Consider the following 18,239-nt stretch of genomic DNA (forward strand, 5'->3'; position numbering starts at 1 on the left):
CAATTCCACCCACACCTTCCATCCACTTAGCATCTACCTCTCCCGAGACAAAAGGCGGGAATCGGGTTGTCGTTACCTTTTTTCGCGTCAGTGTGAAGCTCGTTAGCATCGAGATGGTAAAATAAAAAAAGTGCTTTTCCCTCGAACGCTATCTTAGTTGTGTGTTCTTGACAGGAGCAGGCCCATTGATTCGTTCCTGCGGGGATTTTTAGTCTGAGTGGGCGGCTGCAGAACAACGGAGCTACAGGGTGCAACAATTATCTGACAACATGTTTCAAACTACCTCTGTTAACCGTCAGCTGCCTTTCACGCGACTGATTATCTGAACTCCGTGGCACCGAACTAGAAAGACCGAGAGCATTTGTTAGACACGGCCCCGGAGCTCCATTAGGATTCTCAGACTCCACAATGTGGAGCTGAAGCTTTGGAAAGAGAAAGAGGTGGACATACGTTAAGCTGAGGCACTAAAGAGAGAAAGAGAAATGTAAACGCAGAGCAGCAATTTAGATAAACTCCGCTCCTTGAGTGCTCAAGGGTGTTTTGACCTCAAAGGCAAGAGAAACTAAACCGTGAACGATATCCACGAGAGGAGTCTTCATTTCTGCTCTAAGTGCTGCAATAAGTCAACACAAGACTGTGCAAGTTTGACTGTGCATATATTCACTCTGCACTCGCCCTGAGCTCTCACACTTTCTTGTAACCTGACGACTTGGTTCAAATCCTGAAACTCCTCCATATTAGGGCTGTGTACGATAGTTCACATCCACGGTTCGGACCTTCGTCTTCGAGCCACGGTTCCGTTCACAGCTGGTTTTTGTAGTGGCTGTAGTGGATCTTCAACAACCAACAACTCATTACATTACATTACATTACATTTCATTTAGCTGACGCTTTTATCCAAAGCGACTTACAATAAGTGCATTCAACCCCGAGGTAACAAACCCAGAACAACAAGAATCAAGACAGTACAATTTCTTCGAAATAAAGCAAAACTACAAAGTGCTATTGGTAAGTGCCATTTTAGTGCTACCAAAGTGTTAGTTTCAAAAGTGGTTAGTTTTTTTTTAATTTATTTTTTTTATTCAAGGTACAGTCGGAAGAGGTGTGTTTTTAGTTTTCTGCGGAAGATGTGTAAACTTTCAGATGTCCGGATGTCAATTGGGAGCTCATTCCACCAGGACAGAAAACAGTCGTGATTTTGAGGAGTGTTTAGCTAGCAGTGAAGGAGCAACGAGCCGATTAGCCGAAGCAGAGCGGAGACTAAACAGAAAGAGGAGCGTCCGTGTCGCATCAGTAACATCAGTGTTCCCATTTACACTACGTACAGGGCACTCAAGGTACCATTGATGGGTCAAGTCGATCAGTCTGAACCGGCCAGCAGCTCCAGGGAAACTCTACAGGGAATAAATCCACCAAATGACTCGGACTCTAGAGAAACAAGGCGTCTGATCCCAAACACAGATACTTTTGGGAGAATAAAAACACACAACCCTCTCCGACCTGCACCCTGGTGACTCTGAAGCTGCCGGTCACTTCTGTGTGCCGGTTCAGATTAGGCTCCATGTCCCCGTCTCTGCACAGCAGGGTCCGAACAAGACTCACGTCTGGCAGCAGCGCTCATCAAGCACATTTGTGTTTTGACAAACACCTGACGATCTATTCATAGTGTTTCAAATCAACATTGATTTGTGCCAGAAGAAATATGTGGCTGGTGCAGACAAGCAGGTGTGATGAGGTTCATGCTCTTTGGCGGTCTTGACTTAATTAAACTATATATATATATATATATACCATAGTGTTTACCCAGAGAGAGGCGTGTGTATTTATTATATAGAAAAGAAAAGACGCTTTCTTAACATAACATTAAGTTCTCCATTTAAAACAATATAGAAAATATATATTCATGAACAGCAATGTCCTGACTGTTGACCTTCTAATTTCTATAATGACGTTGACGTGAGCTGCCGACAGAATATCTCATCTGTATTTACATGTAACAGAGCACAGTCTGATTAAGAATCATGTCAACACCCTCCTACTTACTGTGAATATTCAATAGGATGTAAAACGTAAATATGTGTACATAATGGGACTAAACTCACAATATTCCACATGACTACATTCAATTATATATATTGCAGAGGTATGACCTTAGGATTAATGTAAACATAAATTGCTGGGTACATGCGTGTCATTTAAATCTGGTTCATATCATAACATTGCTGTGTAATCCATGTAAACATGAAATTATTGTTACTGCAGGAAGAGAAACTGGTCTGAAGCAGAAGTGCATTTATTTCTGCTTCGGCAAATCTAAGGTGTAAATTACAGCATCTCAATACCTGAGGACAGATGATGTTTCTTTAACAAACAGCTACTTCAGTTAACAGTATTAAACATTTTACTTGCTAGTGTGAGTTTGTGTGTTTGCAAAACATCCAAATATTCACGTTCCAAACAACTCTTTTTTTGTTGCTATCATTGATAGATCTTTACAATAACTACAAAAGAAAAGAGGTGTTTTAACTAATTCCATTCAGTAATACGTCTGCTAAGTAAAATATTCTTCTTCTATATACTGTGTGCTACAGGGAAAAATGTCTTCTTACCTTTGGGACATGATCTTGTACGCATCAGGCAGGTAACACCTCGTGTTCTCCATTTGTGCCGGGTCCGCGTCGCAGATCTTATCGTCGGTGCGCCCGTAGTTGGCGCTCTCGATCATGATGACGTCGGTGCCCGGGCAGCGCAGCTCGATGGGGTAGCTCTCGCACGACAGCTCCCTCCTCACCACGGCCATGGGGATGGGCGCTCGACCTAAGGCTGAACAGCATAAAGAAAAGAACACAACGTTAGTATTTGTTATTTTACGTAATCTCTTTTCTACTCTGGATAAAGGATTTCCGCTCTTAAGTATGAAAACAACTTTATGCAAGGGTTGCAGTCAGTGTTGCATAAATAACAACAACAAAAATCTATATATTCCTGCAGGGAGACAGGAGAACAGATGGGCGGCCCCTGCAATCAAAAGGTCTGACTCCGAGACATATGAGGAGAGGTTGTCCACCCCTGGTCTGAGAGTGTGGGCGGACAGGATGCTGCCTGCGAGGAGTGGGAGGATGAGCAATATAACAAAGGGCCCTCGAGAGGCCCGGAGAGGAGGAGAGAGGGAGACTGACACAAATCAAACGTAAGGAAGGAGACGCGCTGTTTGCATCTGAACGCAGAGGAAAGAATAAACGTTCATGACAGGCGCGTTTGGATGAGAAATTAGAGAAGGATAGAAACGCGGAGATAAATAAACCACAGCAGACGGTGTCTCATGTAAATTGTTAAATCCCCCTAATGCACACACATCCACACACACACACACAACTAGAATCTATAAATCACACAGGCTGCTCCACTGTATTCGAAGGTGACACTGTGCACTTAAGTGAAGCTACATGCGAACAGGAGGTGCTGAGAGTCTGTTTGGCAAAAGTCGACTGTTTAGTGCGAAGCCAAAATGGCCGGGAGGGCGAGCGAGGGCGAGCGAGGGCGGCCTGGAGGTTGCAGTTCTCCCTCTCCTTCCCACAGGTACGCGCACACACACGTCTGCAGAGGCCTGGGCTCGTGTGTTTACAGCGAGAATAAAAAAATAAGCGAGATTCGTAAACATTGGCCTGGGCGACAGTAGGAGGACTGTGGCGGTTATAGATTTTTTTTTTTATAAACATCCTTTCAGACGAGCGAGATGACGTTCATCACAGAGGACGGGGCGAGCGGCGGCGGCAAGAGAGAGACAGTTTCCACATGTGGAAATAAGTCCAGGCCACATCACCTGAGATCAATATGATGAGTAATGGTCACAGTTATCCAGGGATCAATGAGGAAAGTTGTTTTTTAAATAAACATCTGAGCTATAATTCAAAATCCCAAAAAAGCCACAGTTTCCTACTTTGGCCGACTTGGAATTGGAAAGATTTATTGTCATTGTGAAAAATAGCACACACACATTCCTACACACACATCTGTCTAAATTCAATATTAATAATTCGATAATACAAACAAAGATAAAACCATTATAAGAGCATTGTTTTATAAGCATCTTAAAAAGCAAAGTACAAAATAAAATGCAGGTTCAAATGACTCCATGTCTGATAAACCAGTTTTGGTAAGTTTTAGGTTAGGATTTTGTTTTAAATTATATTAAACTTTAATACAACCAAGTAAGCTTTTCAAATATCCTTACATAAAAGGAAAAACGGGAATTTAGTATTAGAGTTCATGATACAGGCTCAGGGACAGGTGGTCGCTAAAATAAATTCGTTTGAGCATCTACAATCTGCTATTTCCTGTAGTAGTTATAATATGCCGCAAATAAAAATAAAATCTCCACATCAGAAAATACAAGGCCACACGCTGAGGTGAAACAACAAAAGCAGCCGCTCATCATGGTGTCATTTGATTTTGTCTCATAAATCATTCAAGCCTTCAGCACAGCGGCGCGTGCCACTGAAACGGGCACCGATCGGAAATAATTGTATTCCATTTGGTGATGAAAGCCATCAATTATCCTCCTTCTTAATGGGGAGATTTATTCCGCCCCCTTGAAAAAGTGCTGGTCTGGATCGCGCCAAACTTCTGTGAGGCTCGAGACGGCGAAAAAAGAAGGGAGAACACGAGTGGACTACTCCAGGTGCATTTCAATAAACCACACAGGATTAATTGAAAAAAAGAACAATCTCGCTTTTTTGTTCATCGATCTTTTTTTTTGTGGGTGGATTCCTTCTTTTGGGAGCAGGAGAGAAACAACACAAAAAGTGCTATCAAATTAAGAATCGTATACAAGCGTCCACTAGGGAAATTGATTAATGAGATGTGTATGATTTGTTAAAAAGGTCAGAAGAAGTCCTTTAAGTTTTGCGACCCTGCAGTGACAAGGGCTTGATTCATGCCAGTGTCCTCAGAGGGAAGGCGAGCGCCGCCCCATCAGCATGGGCACCAGCAATCCCCTAATGCAAGTGAGTCCACGCATGCCAGTGATGTCTCGGATTACCCGGCTAGTCAACAACCGTAGTGTAATTACATTTGTGCCCGGGGGCGGTGATTGATAGGGCTCATATTCCTCGGGCGCCAGAGACGGCGTCCTGTCCCACTTCGCACGTATACCGAGCCGCCGCCGCCGTCTAACCTGAGCACAGCTATCGAAAATCGAAAAAAGCTGTTATTGAAACTCCACTGTCTTATCCAACTTCCCGTGTTCTGCTCCCTTCATCCCTCTGCAGCTACTTCGGAGGAGGAGGAGGAGGACGAGGAGCATTTATATGCAGCGTGTATCTCTCCACTGCAGATTCCCCCTGGATAATTCTTCTGACAAGTGCACTGCTGAATCTAAGGGGGGGGTGAAAGCCGTGAGAGTCACACTGGAAACTTCCATCACTTTCGCACCAACAGAGCACTGGTTAACTTTTAATCAGGACGCCGGCGAATGACATAATTCACAAATGAATATTTCCTAAAAAAAAAAAAAAACGCAATTACTCACCGAAAAGGGCAAAGAGAAAGGTCAGGGAGAGAAATGGACATTCGGAAAATGTTGCTTCCCCGCAGAGCTTTTAAAAATCACTCTGAGGGGGGGGAAATGGTTCAGAGTTTTGATTGTGGGTTTGTTAATTGCGGAGCGGAGACATTGTTTTTTGTTACAGTTTAAAAGCCCGAGCTTATTCCTGGGTCACTGACACCGAGTTCAGACCCATTTACCTCCGTCGGAGCCAGTGGGCACCGGAGTGCAGACAGGGGCGGAGTCACAATGACATTTAAAAGTCATCATTAGTAGCAAAACAGTGACCTGTGGGGAACCTGTTTTTTTTTTCCCATTTCAACACATGAGAAAAAGTGAGCGAGAGCGAGTTCTACCACCACACGGGTTCCCGACAAAAAGAAAACTGTTTTCAGAATTTAAGTGAAGTGCCGAGTGGATAATTTCCCAATAAATAATGGTCCTTTCTGCATTTATAGTCCGGCAAAGCACCAAATATGTTGCTGGTAAAGGGCCTGTTAATTTGCGAAGATCCCATTTTTTATCCCCTTAAAACAAAAGGCTCCGATTTTGTAGCAAATGATGCAGAGTTTAAAACTTTGTGTGCCAGTGTGTGTGTGTGTGTGTGTGTGTGTGTGTGTGTGTGTGTGTGTGTGTGTGTGTGTGAGAGGGGTTTGAAATTCAAATGAACTCCACTGAATCAATGTAAGATAAATGGATGAGAGAGGAGGGGAAGGCAAAGGGAGCTGATTCGACAGATCAAATGTCTTCTTTTTTTCGGACCGACTTTCCGCTGGATGGCCCCCCTCAGCTAGTGATTCATTAGCACACGAGTCCGGATCCCTGTTATTTGATTAGACCAATGGGATCCTGTCACACCCACTTCCTAGGTCGCAACAAATGACATTTTCTGGCAAAGAAAAAAGTCAATTTGCGACAAGGAGGAGAAATCTTCTGTGCTCGGAGGAGAAAAAAGAGAAAAAGTACAGCATCTTCAATAATGCATAAGGGATTATTTATCTTGGAGTGAGAAACAGTTCAGGCAAATTGTTCTCCCTAGTAAATTACGTTTACATATGGCCGTAGGCAAGCAAATTCTCAGGGGGCTTTCAGGAGGAGTGCGAAATGATCCAGGAACTGAACTGTCAGAGAACTCTGCAGATCCAGCGTTTAAGAGAACGCCATCGATGAGAAACGACGTTTGTGACAGTGGTTGCAGAAACTTGGAATCGCAATCGCTCCTTCACGCCGGTCTGGGCAACTTCTGAGAAAGTATCGGTGGCTTTTAAAAACAGAAAACAAGCCTAAATAAGCAGCTTTATTGAAACGTGCGAGCGGATGACGGATAGCACATCGGTAATGATGAATTCATGAGGCCGCCGCGGGAGCGAGCGGGACAAACTCCTCAGAATCCACTTGATGGCTTATGACACGTTGACCGACGACGGCGCTAAAGCACAATTAGCATTACTCATTGTGACAGGATCCGGATATCCATTCCAAACGCAGGCCCATGAACGAGCCATTTGTTTTGCTTCCACTCGCCGTCCGCTGACACGCATTTGAAGACGTTAATTGGCAACACACCACGCGCTTGCAAATTCCAGCCAAAGGGAAAAGAGTGATATTTGTATTTTTTTTTGCAGGGCAGCAACATGCAAATGCGACTTTCAAGCTGTCAATCAAACCGGCCGCGACACCAGTGGGGAAATTAGCACTTCGGTGTTTACAAAATCGCTACAGAGGGAGAAAGAGAGACTGAGCAACTGTAATAAACTGCCGCGACTTCTTCAATCATCCTCAAACGGTGAATATATTTGACGTTTTTCTATGAGGAACCAACATGAGACATCAATCCTATATGAAACTGACAAGATAGCAGTCGTGGTGGAGCGGCGCCAAGCTTCTCCTTCCCCCCCGTAACGATGTATTGACACAATAAAAGTTAATAACTGTGAAAGTTAATAAATTGGTCGCTGGGTGGAGAGAAATCTGCAGAGCACAGCAGCTTCCCTGTGGGAGGCGGCTCCGGGAGACGGTCACCTCATGTTTGTGCACACGCACCCGAAACAAATACATCACTCCATAAAGCCTCGGTTCACATGCTCGGGAACACAGAGGTGAAGGAATCTCTCCGTCCAGCGGGCACTTCCATTTAATTAATCACCACTTCAATTCATTAAGTGCATGGCTGTGGCGAGGAGACAAAATGTAAAAAAAGAAGGGAATAGGAAGCGAGTCTTATGTTAAAAACCGTTCAAATCCTCTCTGGCTTAGGAGGAATCTGCTGTTCCCTGCAGTTTTGCATTTATACTCAGATTAGACTTAAAATTCATCAGATTTAATTGGAATTTTGTGTTGAAGAAAAAAGGAAAAAACACAATTCTGAGCCAATTCCAGGCATTTTCCAGTGTGTTTCTTCCCTGAGTGTAAACAGAGCCGAGCGACGTGTCCTGCTTCCGGTCGGCGAGGTGGCATTCTGTCAGGCGGCCCGGGCCGGAGGTGAGTGTGTGGCGCTGGCAGCTGTCGCGGCCGGTGGCTCCTGACAGTGAGCCGGGCTTTGTTCGGCTCCCGTCATGTCTGACATGCTTTTGCTGTTTCCTCTCCTGCCTCCTCATTGCCTCCCTCTCTACCTCCCTCCCTCCCTCCCTCCTTCCTGTGACCCACCCACATGTGGCGGCATCACTGAAGGCAACATCTCAGCCAAGACTAATGCACCTTGGCCCCCACCTACTGTACGCTGCCTCCTAGGCTTAGATGAACACAATCCCTGTCACACAAACACATCGGAGATACACACTGACACACACACAGACACACACAGGACTTCCCAGCACAGGCATGACTCAACATGCCCCTGTAGTAACACGTGCCCTCATAGTAATTGGGGTCAAAGAAAAGAAACAACAGGCTGATTTTTTCGTCTTGGGTGAGGGGGAGTGAGGTCTTTTCCACACCCCTCACTCTTCTTTTACCACACAGCATCAAATGGAATTGCCTAACAGCTCACTGGAGGCAGCAGCCGGGATAAGTTTAGCACGGCGAACTGAGACAAAGTGCAGTGGAACCTTCACTGATCCCCGGCCACTCAGGAAACTGAGGCGGCTTCGGTGTTTAGACGAGAGAGCGACGCTAATGTGGACGTAGCCGGGCGATCGATAGGAATAACAAACACAAATTCTTTCTCAAAAAACATCCTGCAGGTGGCGGATTTAGAGAGAGCAGGTTTGTGCTGCTGTGGATGGTGTGATATATATTTTATAGACACGTTTTTTCAAAAGGCACTATTCTTAAAACACCTCTTTCCACCAATCAGCCATTGATAACACATCTTTAAAAATGATATTATAGCTTAAAAATGACCAGAGCATAAGTCAACCTTATGCATGCACATTTTATTCAAAACATTTAAGCATATGTGCAAAGCAGGGTTATCTCTATGGAAAAATAGGTGTATATTGATTATTTCACTAGAAAGAGAGAAGCAGACTGAATATATCACAATGTGTATTTTCTAAGATGATACACGCTCTGGAGACAAAATCGTCCAATCTTGAAAATTTAACAACTGTAGCTGTAAATAAACAGAGCTATTAAATATAAATAAGCCAAAACCAAAGAAAGTAGAAATACCTCCTAGCTGCAGTTCATTCTAGTCGACCTCCTTGAGTAAATGTAAAGTATGAATAGTGTAGTTATATTGTGTATTCTCCTGTGATAAACACTTTAGAAACACTTGAGAAATGGCTGCTATTCATTGTAATTGTTTGTCTGTGACCCTGGTTGACTGCAACCAACATTTTTCTGATGGTTAAAAAAGCAAATCTCAAAACCTTGAGGATTTAAAAACAGACATAACATTTCCTCCTTATCTCCTCCTTAACTTTAGGAAGCAGCATGTACGTGAACACGTGTGTCACCGCTCGGCCAAATGAAGAAGCTCTCCGTCATCCTGTCACATGAGATAGATGACAAACCAATAACAAGAGCACTTGGAAAATCCATTCTCTTGTAATTCATGAAGAAAACAGGCAATATCGCGGTGTGAATAGATCCCTGGGGTTCTACTTGTTCTACCAGTATTAATGGTGGAATGGGGTGAACTCCACCAGGTTCGAACCATCTGTCGCGACCAAACGGAAAAAAATAAAAAACTTTGTCCGCCGTTGAACATCCTGATGTTTGTTGATGATTGTGATGATTGTAAAAAAATAAAGCACTCTCTCTGAAATGACCTCAATCAGTGGCAAACAGATAAATTAACCCAACATCCCACTCCACTCCACCCTCCATCGCTTGCACATGCAATAACCCATAATTAGTTAGAGGCTGGTATTTTTTTCCAACTTGAAACGCGCCGGAACGGCAGGAGAGACAACGTAACACAATTTGCACAAAGCTACATATTGGCTGTTGATGAAATTTCTACTTCTTTGTGTTCTTCATGAAAATCTCCGGCCTTGTTTGGAGTTTAGCGGGTTGAGAGGAAAACAAGGAAACTAAGGCCAACGCTCACTTTGTCCTTGTTGGAATTTGTCTGCACTCCATTTCATCAAAAGTATCCTTGCACAACGCATTGGATTAGATTGTAATGGTTTGTTTACGGCGGCACAGCGTGTTCGCAGAAAAACAAATCCCCCCCCTCCCCATGCTCCTGCAACTGTAATCTGTGCTGCAGTGTAATAACCGAGGGGCAAAAAGCATGAATTAATACCAATTAAAGCCCCGTGCTGGAGTGTTTACTTACATAATGAAGAACAAAAAAAATATGATTTAAATGAGTAAATTAAAATACCATTTCACGCATATTCATCTGTTGTGTATTCCTGTGTTTTTTTCCGCGAACTTCTTACTTCTCCGATCGTTTGTATCGGCGGAGCCACTTGAATCATATCAAGTCCTTTTTTTTTATCCACAGAGCATATGAAGCACTCGGCTCTTAATTGGGTTTTACTGCAGCTCGTCCTGATGTGTTCACACACGCAGGGATTGATAAAACGAGTATCTAGAGTGTCTAGGATCCCGGAGAGATATAATTCAAAGGTGTTCGAATCAGCATGGCTAATAGTAGGTTGAAGTGTGGGGGGGGGGTGCTTGCCCTATATACCGTATAAGAACCCAAAGGGTGGTGCAATCTGGTGTGCCGGGTGGCATCAACAGATGAAAGGCCGTCCGTATCTGTGCTTAACTGCGGCGCTTCTTTTGTTCCCTCCCCTGTGGTTCCTCCATACTTACATGTGTGTTTGCATGTGCTCACTTTAATACATTATGCATTGGAATGGGAGGGGGGTGGGGGGGTTCTCCCTAGAGGAATAGTGCTATCTGGTGCATACACCTCCACGCACAAAATGTGACACTGTTGAAGGCAACAGTAATTTTTAAATCAGACCGTTCCATCTCCCTTCCTCCACTTCCCCGAGCCGCAGCATCACTCGCAGGGTGTAGCACCTAATCAATCTTTTGTCAATCCCCCCCCCCCCCAGTGTCCCGGCCTGTCCTCTGATTTACTACACGCCACATCATATTCCAGTTTGGTGGTTTCATAGCAAATATGAGAAGAGTTCAGCAGAGCAACTGCGCCGGGAAAAGGAAATCTGTGAGCTGCCGTAAAGGTGGATTTTACATTACATTACATTACATTTAGCTGACGCTTTTATCCAAAGCGACTTACAGTAAGTGCATTCAACCCCGAGGGTACAAACCAAGAACAACAAGAATCAAAAAAGTACAATTTCTTCAAAAATAAAGCAAAACTACAAAATGCTATAACTAAGTGCCATTTAAGTGCTTCTAAATTGTTAGTTTCAAAAATTGTTAGTATTTATTTATTTATTTTTATTTTTTTATTCAAGGTATAGTCGGAAGAGGTGTGTTTTGGATTTGTGGAAACAAGACAAAGTGAGATGGGAAAAAAAGACGGAGACTAAAACCTGTGAGATAAATCTGAAAAAAGTCATTCCCAAACCACCCACAGAGTGAAAAGTAATCTCATTCCATATGCGTTGCAATCAAGGCAGCGCTGCAGGAATTAGCCCGGGTGGCTACGCTAGATCTGGGACACACGGCCACGCTCATCGGCTTTGATCATCTTCCTCTTCCGCATTCAAAGCGACAGGTATCAGATATGGAGTTATATTGTGGAGATAATGAGCTGGGGGGGAATATGGATGAAGCAACACGTGCATCAAATCAACTGGTCGCCACTCGGAACTAGGGTTGCAAAGGGGCGGATATTTACCGGTAAATTTTCAAAAACTTTCCATGGAAAGTTGAACTCGGGAATTTTGGGAATTTTGAAAAAAAAAAAAAACTACGCAAATTAAACGCTGAGCAATAAAAACATCATTCAAAACTCTATTTTACTAGACTAGTCAGGTAAGTTTCAATGATATTACTGGGGAAAATATATTAGCATGCTTATTGAGGATTGTTCATCTGTTCATCTAGCCTATTTCCATTCATTTATCCATCAATTGTAAAATATGTTTACAGACGATTCCAATTGTTTGGCTAACTATTTATATCTCTGGCATTGCATTAGTGTTTTTTTACAAACTTTTTTCTCATCTTATTCTACAGAACAACGCCACGTGCACTATCTCATGTGTGGAGACATTTCACCCCATCCAATGTAGAAGGAAAGGCTGTGTACATTTGCAAATACTGTCCAACTACCTATGTTAAGAATGACACAACGATGCAGAAGCGTATAGTCAAGTGCCCAAAGTTTCCTCAGGGCTCAAATCAGCCTTTAACAAAACAAAATGTTTATATTTATGTCTGTATATGACAAGGTAAATACAGTTAGTATAAATTACCCACAACAAATTTTCCAGTTTATTCCCGTTAATTCCCGTTAATTCCCATGGAAAGTTTCCAACTTTAAATATTCCCAGAATTTTGCAACCCTACTCGGAACACGCAGCGTATTGGAAAGAACCCCGACAACGAGCATTAGGGAGCATGAGCGTTTTCAGCAAAACGTAATACAACAACACACCAAGACAGGTTTGTGCCTCCATAACTGATAATTCATTCGGCAAAGCTGTGACTGGAAAACAGAGAAAGCTTTGAAAAGTTTTCCCACAACCTGCCTCAGTCCTCAGGTCATTAATCGAGTCTCTGCACCTTTATACCACAAGACTTATTCCATTTCATCTCAGAAACGCCAACTTCCGATACGTGAATTTCCATTCATGATGTCGGCCTCAAAGTCCTTCTGAGTGTTTCCCCCCTGAAGGCCCTGACATTTTCAACACACGACCAATTTCTATCCATGAACAAATAATGGAACACTTATGTTTCGTGCATACAACAACCATGTAGAAAGAGAAAGGGGGTGGGGGGGTGTAATTATTTGGGGCAATATGTCACATTGCGTCATTTTAATGGAGATTTATGGGAGAGCTACTGCTTTTCAGTGATGTGCACCAGACGTGTGAAAGCTGCAGCATGTGTTTGTATTGTGATTTAGCGCCAGGGGTCAAATCCAGACCTCCCAGTCGCGGACCCCACGGTGACCCCTGCGCAAAATAGCCACCATTGTAGAGACACATCTGCAGTGCGCCTATAGAGAAATGGCAAGTTGTGTTAGTGGAATGACATCGCTCGCTCGGCCTCTTCGGTTTCAGCCCTCTCCTCAGTCCGGAGAAAGAAGTGTATTATCACCCTGAAAAAGGATCTCCTTCTAATCCCCCCCCACTCCACACCAACCCCTGGTCCTCCTCCTCCTCCTCCTCCTCCACACGTGGGGCAGTGATCACAGAGGCCTGGTGCGTGTGTGTGTATGTGTGTGTGTGTCTGTGTTAATGTGTGAGGCGAGAGGGAGTGCACCGCTGGGGAATGTGCACCTGCAATTTTTCTCATTCGACACAGTCGGCCTTTTGTCGGGTCTCCGGCGTAGAGAGGGGGGGGGGGGGAAGACGTCTGTGAAAGTCATGACTCCTGGCCTCCACCGCCCCCACCACCTCCCTAAAAAAAAAAAGATATCTTCACCGGGGTACTCTCCATCTCGGTGGAGAATACCCCCGGTGAAGATGTCTTTTTGAGCATGAGCAAACTCGCACACACAACCGGGAGCAATTAGTTGTAAACAAAGCGCGGAAAAAAGCTGCAGACGGAAAATTAAGACAACCAAGAATTAAGTTTTTTTAAAAAGTGGCCGTGAGGAAGAGGAGGGAGAAGGAACATTCACATTTATTCCTGGATTCTGGATTTTGTCCCCACACCTAAACAACCATATGAGTCGTTTACCTCACCTCATATTCAAGATTCAAGATTTTTATTGTCAAATGAACAGAGATAACATGAAGTAGTCACTGTCAATGAAATGCTTGGGTCACACACACTCTCTTTAAGCAATGCTCAGTAATTTCAACCCCAAAAAATAAAATAGAAATAGTATTAAATAGAATAATAAAAAAAAAAAATAGAATAACAATGATATAGAATATCAAAAATTTTAAATAGAAAATAAAATATATACATCTAAATATATATCTTTACAGATGAATGTTCAGTTTGTGCAGTAGTGCAAATATTCAAATAGGCTTATTATGGTGCTGGTGCAAATATGCAAATATTCCAGGGTGCTGGTTTGGTGGAGTTATTGCAGTTCAGAGGAGTTTAAAAGTTAAAAGTTAAAGTTTAAAAGTTAAATTAATAAACACATCAGTCATGGATGAAAGGATGGGAAGAGAACGGAGGACTCCTGAATCTCCACTGACTCTGTCGCTCTATACACGATGTCACCGGACTTCCCCCTTTTGCTCCCGTTATAATTACTACAGCCGCTGAAAGCTGCCTAACAATAAAACACGACTAGGGGTCATAATAATCCGCTCACACAGGCGACCTCTGAGCTCGTTGTGTTTATGAGAGGAACGCTCGCCGAGATGTTGATGGAACATTGCAAACATGCGCTCGCGGGCTATTTAAGCCATACGATAAACCCAAACAAAATAGAGAGAACAATCGGAGGAGGAAAAAGCTGGAAGGAGACACAGCTCGGAGGCCGCATTCCCCCAACCAAAATATTGGATATAATAAAACAGAGAGGGCAGAGGTCTGGAGGCTGAAATGTGTGTTTCTGTGTTTTGCTGACGATGCAGTAACGTAACTCTGCGACTAACAACTCACGCCCGAATCGATTAGACTCCAGATCAGGTTTTTGTCATTTGCAGTGACGGTAACACACTTGTTTTAGAATCGCTGGCATACTTTAAAGAGGATGTATTCTCGCAGCTTAGTTTCATAGTTCTGCCCGTCGTTTCTATTTACAGTTATAGTTTCTAGTATAAAGTTCACTGCTGATATATCAGAAAATATGGCCACACTTTAAAAAAGAAAAAAAAAAAATCCATTCGGAGTTTAAACAAACAGCCAGGGAAGCCAAACTTATCCGAATGAAAAAACAGTGACAAACAGTAAAATAGTTTGAGTGCCTGCTGTAAACATCCATCAGGGTTTACAGAGCCGCCTTCCTGGTTCCACGTCGATCCTCCACTCAAGAGTTCTCTCTACAATCAGGAATTATTACCAACATTTTGGATGCACTCACTTCCTGTTTTATGCCCTAAAATAAAGCACTTTCAATAAAGACGTTGTTTAAAATCCATCTGATGGTCCTGCTCTCCGTGCTCCGGGATTCTCGGCTGCTTCTTACTCTGATTTAAAACGTTATCGTAAACTGGTTAAACAACACAAATATGACCCGGGTTGCAATAAACCCGAGTGATCCCTTTAAGCAGAGGGTCACAGGCTACTTCGGGATGGGGGGGTATCAGTGATCCGTGGCTCCTCCCTCGGCTGACAGCTGCGGTGGCCCAGCGGTGACCCCGAGAGCCTTGACGCTGCACATCTGCAGAGGATGTGGTGGTGGTGGTGTGGGGGGGGGGGGGGGGGCGTGAGGAAGATTTGTGTTCCCGCGTGTGGGAGGGCTGGAGAGATGGAAGATAGAGGGATGGAGAGAGGGAGGGAATGTGTGTGTGTGTATCTCTCTTTCTCTCTATGTGTGTGTGTGTGTGTGTCTCTCTCTCTATGTGTGTGTGTGTCTCTCTCTCTCTCTATGTGTGTGTGTCTCTCTCTCTCTATGTGTGTGTGTGTGTCTGTGTCTCTCTCTCTCTCTATGTGTTTGTGTGTGTGTGTGTCTCTCTCTCTCTGTCTATGTGTGTGTGTGTGTCTCTCTCTCTCTCTATGTTTGTGTGTGTCTCTCTCTCTCTCTCTCTCTATGTGTGTGTGTGTCTGTGTGTGTGTGTCTCTCCATCTCTATGTGTGCGTGTGTGTGTCTCTCTCTGTCTGTGTATGTGTGTTTGTGTGTGTCCATGTGTCTCTCTCTCTCTATGTGTTTGTGTGTGTGTGTGTGTGTGTGTGTGTGTGTGTGTGTGTGTACTGTACATACAGAGCACATAGACTAAAGAGCATTTTTCCGTCCCCGGGATGGAAGTGGACCTGCCGAGTGCCCGGCGCTGGCGTCCGTCCAAACGCGGACTCCACGCTCAAGAGCTTCTGTTACTCTGCCGCTACCCCCCCCCCCCCCTCTCTCTCCACTTCCTTTTATTTTAATGAGAGCACAATTAATAAGGAAATGGAACAGCTTCCCCCAAAGGAGGCTGGCTCCTCAACAATGGAGGCCTTCTTTTGTCAATGGCCGTATTGAATTCCCCTTCAAGGCCACACCGAGGGCTATCTCCAGTATCCCCCCCCCCACCGGCCTCGACACACACACACACACACACACACACACACACACACACACACACACACACACACACACACACACACACACACACACACACACACACACACACACACACACACACACACACACACACACACACACACACACACACACACACACACACACACACACACACACACACACACAGGCAGCTCCCTCTCTTTTTTATCTTTTCCGCAAGGTCTCCTGGGCTAATCTGTGCCACAGTTTCATTTGATCCCCCATCCTCGCCCTTCATAGCGCCCTCCCCCTCCTCCTTTCCTTTCTAAATGCAGACTTTACAATACTCCATATTGATTTGCTGCGGGTGAGATCACCAGTTACTGTGCACACGCTTGGTTTATTTAATGACAGCGCTGTGGGGAACGGAGAGCAGGGGTCTCACACCGCCTCGGCCGTAATTGACGTCCGATCTTTAGCAGTCTTTGTTTTTGTGCGAATACAATAATAAAAGCAACCCCTGGCAGCTCAATTGCGGCGTTCGAGAGAAAATAAATATTAAAAGAAGCAATAACTCGCTCCATCCCGTCGTAAATCTTACCAGGGGAGAGACACCTGTATTCCCCCCCCCCTGGAGTGCTCTTATAACCCTGCATGATCCTGAGGCACCGAGCAACAAACACCAAGTGCATCAAACAACACAGGAATGGAATCTAGAACATCCTGACAATAGAGAGAGACGGTTATTTAGGTTCTCTCCTATGATTAAATAAGAAAACCATTTAAAAAATAAAAGAATGCGTGCCGTTGTCCCGGTGACAGGATGCCAATATGTTGCTTTTTCCATCCACGGAGAGTGCCCAGTGTCTCTGAGCCGGGGCAAATAAAAGAGAAGGCCTTACATAAGCCGAAGAAGCATTCACAGACGGTTTCCAGTGATGCAAGATCCGCGAGTCTATAACTGTCACTTACCGACGGAGGAAAACACTCGGATCAAACGGACACGCACGGCACTCGGTTCTCTAAATGCAACAGATATATTTAGATAGGTTGTCTGGGAACCACATGACATTGTGGAGGAAACACAGGATTTAAGAGCTTTATCTTTGTTTACAGCCTTTCTCATCTGCGCCTGGTGGTTGCTGCATATTTAGCATTTATAGCTTAGCATAACACATGTAAGAGGGCCATCAATCATCTGGTTTAACTCTGCAGGAAATGAGCATCCCCAAATTTAAAGCTAGTCCTTTGAAATAAACTGGAACTGAGATACATTACCAGGTTTATCATTGCATTACTACTAAATTAAAATAATCAATTTTGCTGTTTATAATCCTAAAGACATATAAAACCTAATCTTAATCTTTGCTCCGCATAATTGTAAAATATCTTGCATGTATTCCTAACTGAAATAATTGCGGGATATTATTCATAATTCATCACTGACCTTGAACTACGTCGATACACATACATATCCAACTTATCTGAGAGAAGCAAACGCACATATCCAACAGATGTAGCCCCGACAACCACCCACACACACGCACAGAGAGAGAGAATCTAAATATCAATGCATGCATGTTTAAAAACTGCGGATAATCTAATCGAAATAATTGGCAAAATGCATAAAGCAAAGCCCCGGAGGCAGATGTTGCAGTCGTGTGCTGCTGCGGTAACAATTCATTATATGGAGAAGGGGAGGGGTGGGGGGGGTACTACAGACGGCGTCAGCATGCCTCACTCACACAACTGTACCTTCAGCCCTGATTATAAAGCTGTCAGATTTGCATATACACAACACTGTAGTGTCTACCACTGCAAGATGTAATCATGTGCACGGTCTCAGTGTGTCATCGCAATTCAAAGATGTCACACGTGCAAACAGCAGGACGTGTTGTGTTTATTTTACATGCAGGGGGCGTAAAGGAGAAAAAAATAAAGCATATGCAGCTCGTATAGATTTAAGAGCATGGCGCGGGAAGGGGGACGTAATCAATTTTCGCAAATTGACTAGAGCGCGGGTCGCTGGGGCGTCGT

The 18,239-nt window shown here is 44.0% G+C and overlaps 1 protein-coding gene across 1 annotated transcript in view; it reads right to left on the reverse strand.

The window, feature by feature from the left end:
• LOC133028790 (adhesion G protein-coupled receptor L3-like) overlaps nt 1-2,818 on the reverse strand; it is a 144,576-nt gene extending 141,758 nt beyond the window's left edge. The window contains exon 1 of the mRNA XM_061095824.1: nt 2,610-2,818. Coding sequence (XP_060951807.1) covers nt 2,610-2,800 — 191 coding nt within the window. The 5' untranslated portion in view covers nt 2,801-2,818. The remainder of the gene's footprint in view (nt 1-2,609) is intronic.
• Nucleotides 2,819-18,239: the final 15,421 nt, after the last annotated feature.

Source organism: Limanda limanda, chromosome 22, assembly GCF_963576545.1.
Source record: "Limanda limanda chromosome 22, fLimLim1.1, whole genome shotgun sequence".
NCBI classification, from domain to species: Eukaryota; Metazoa; Chordata; class Actinopteri; order Pleuronectiformes; family Pleuronectidae; genus Limanda; species Limanda limanda.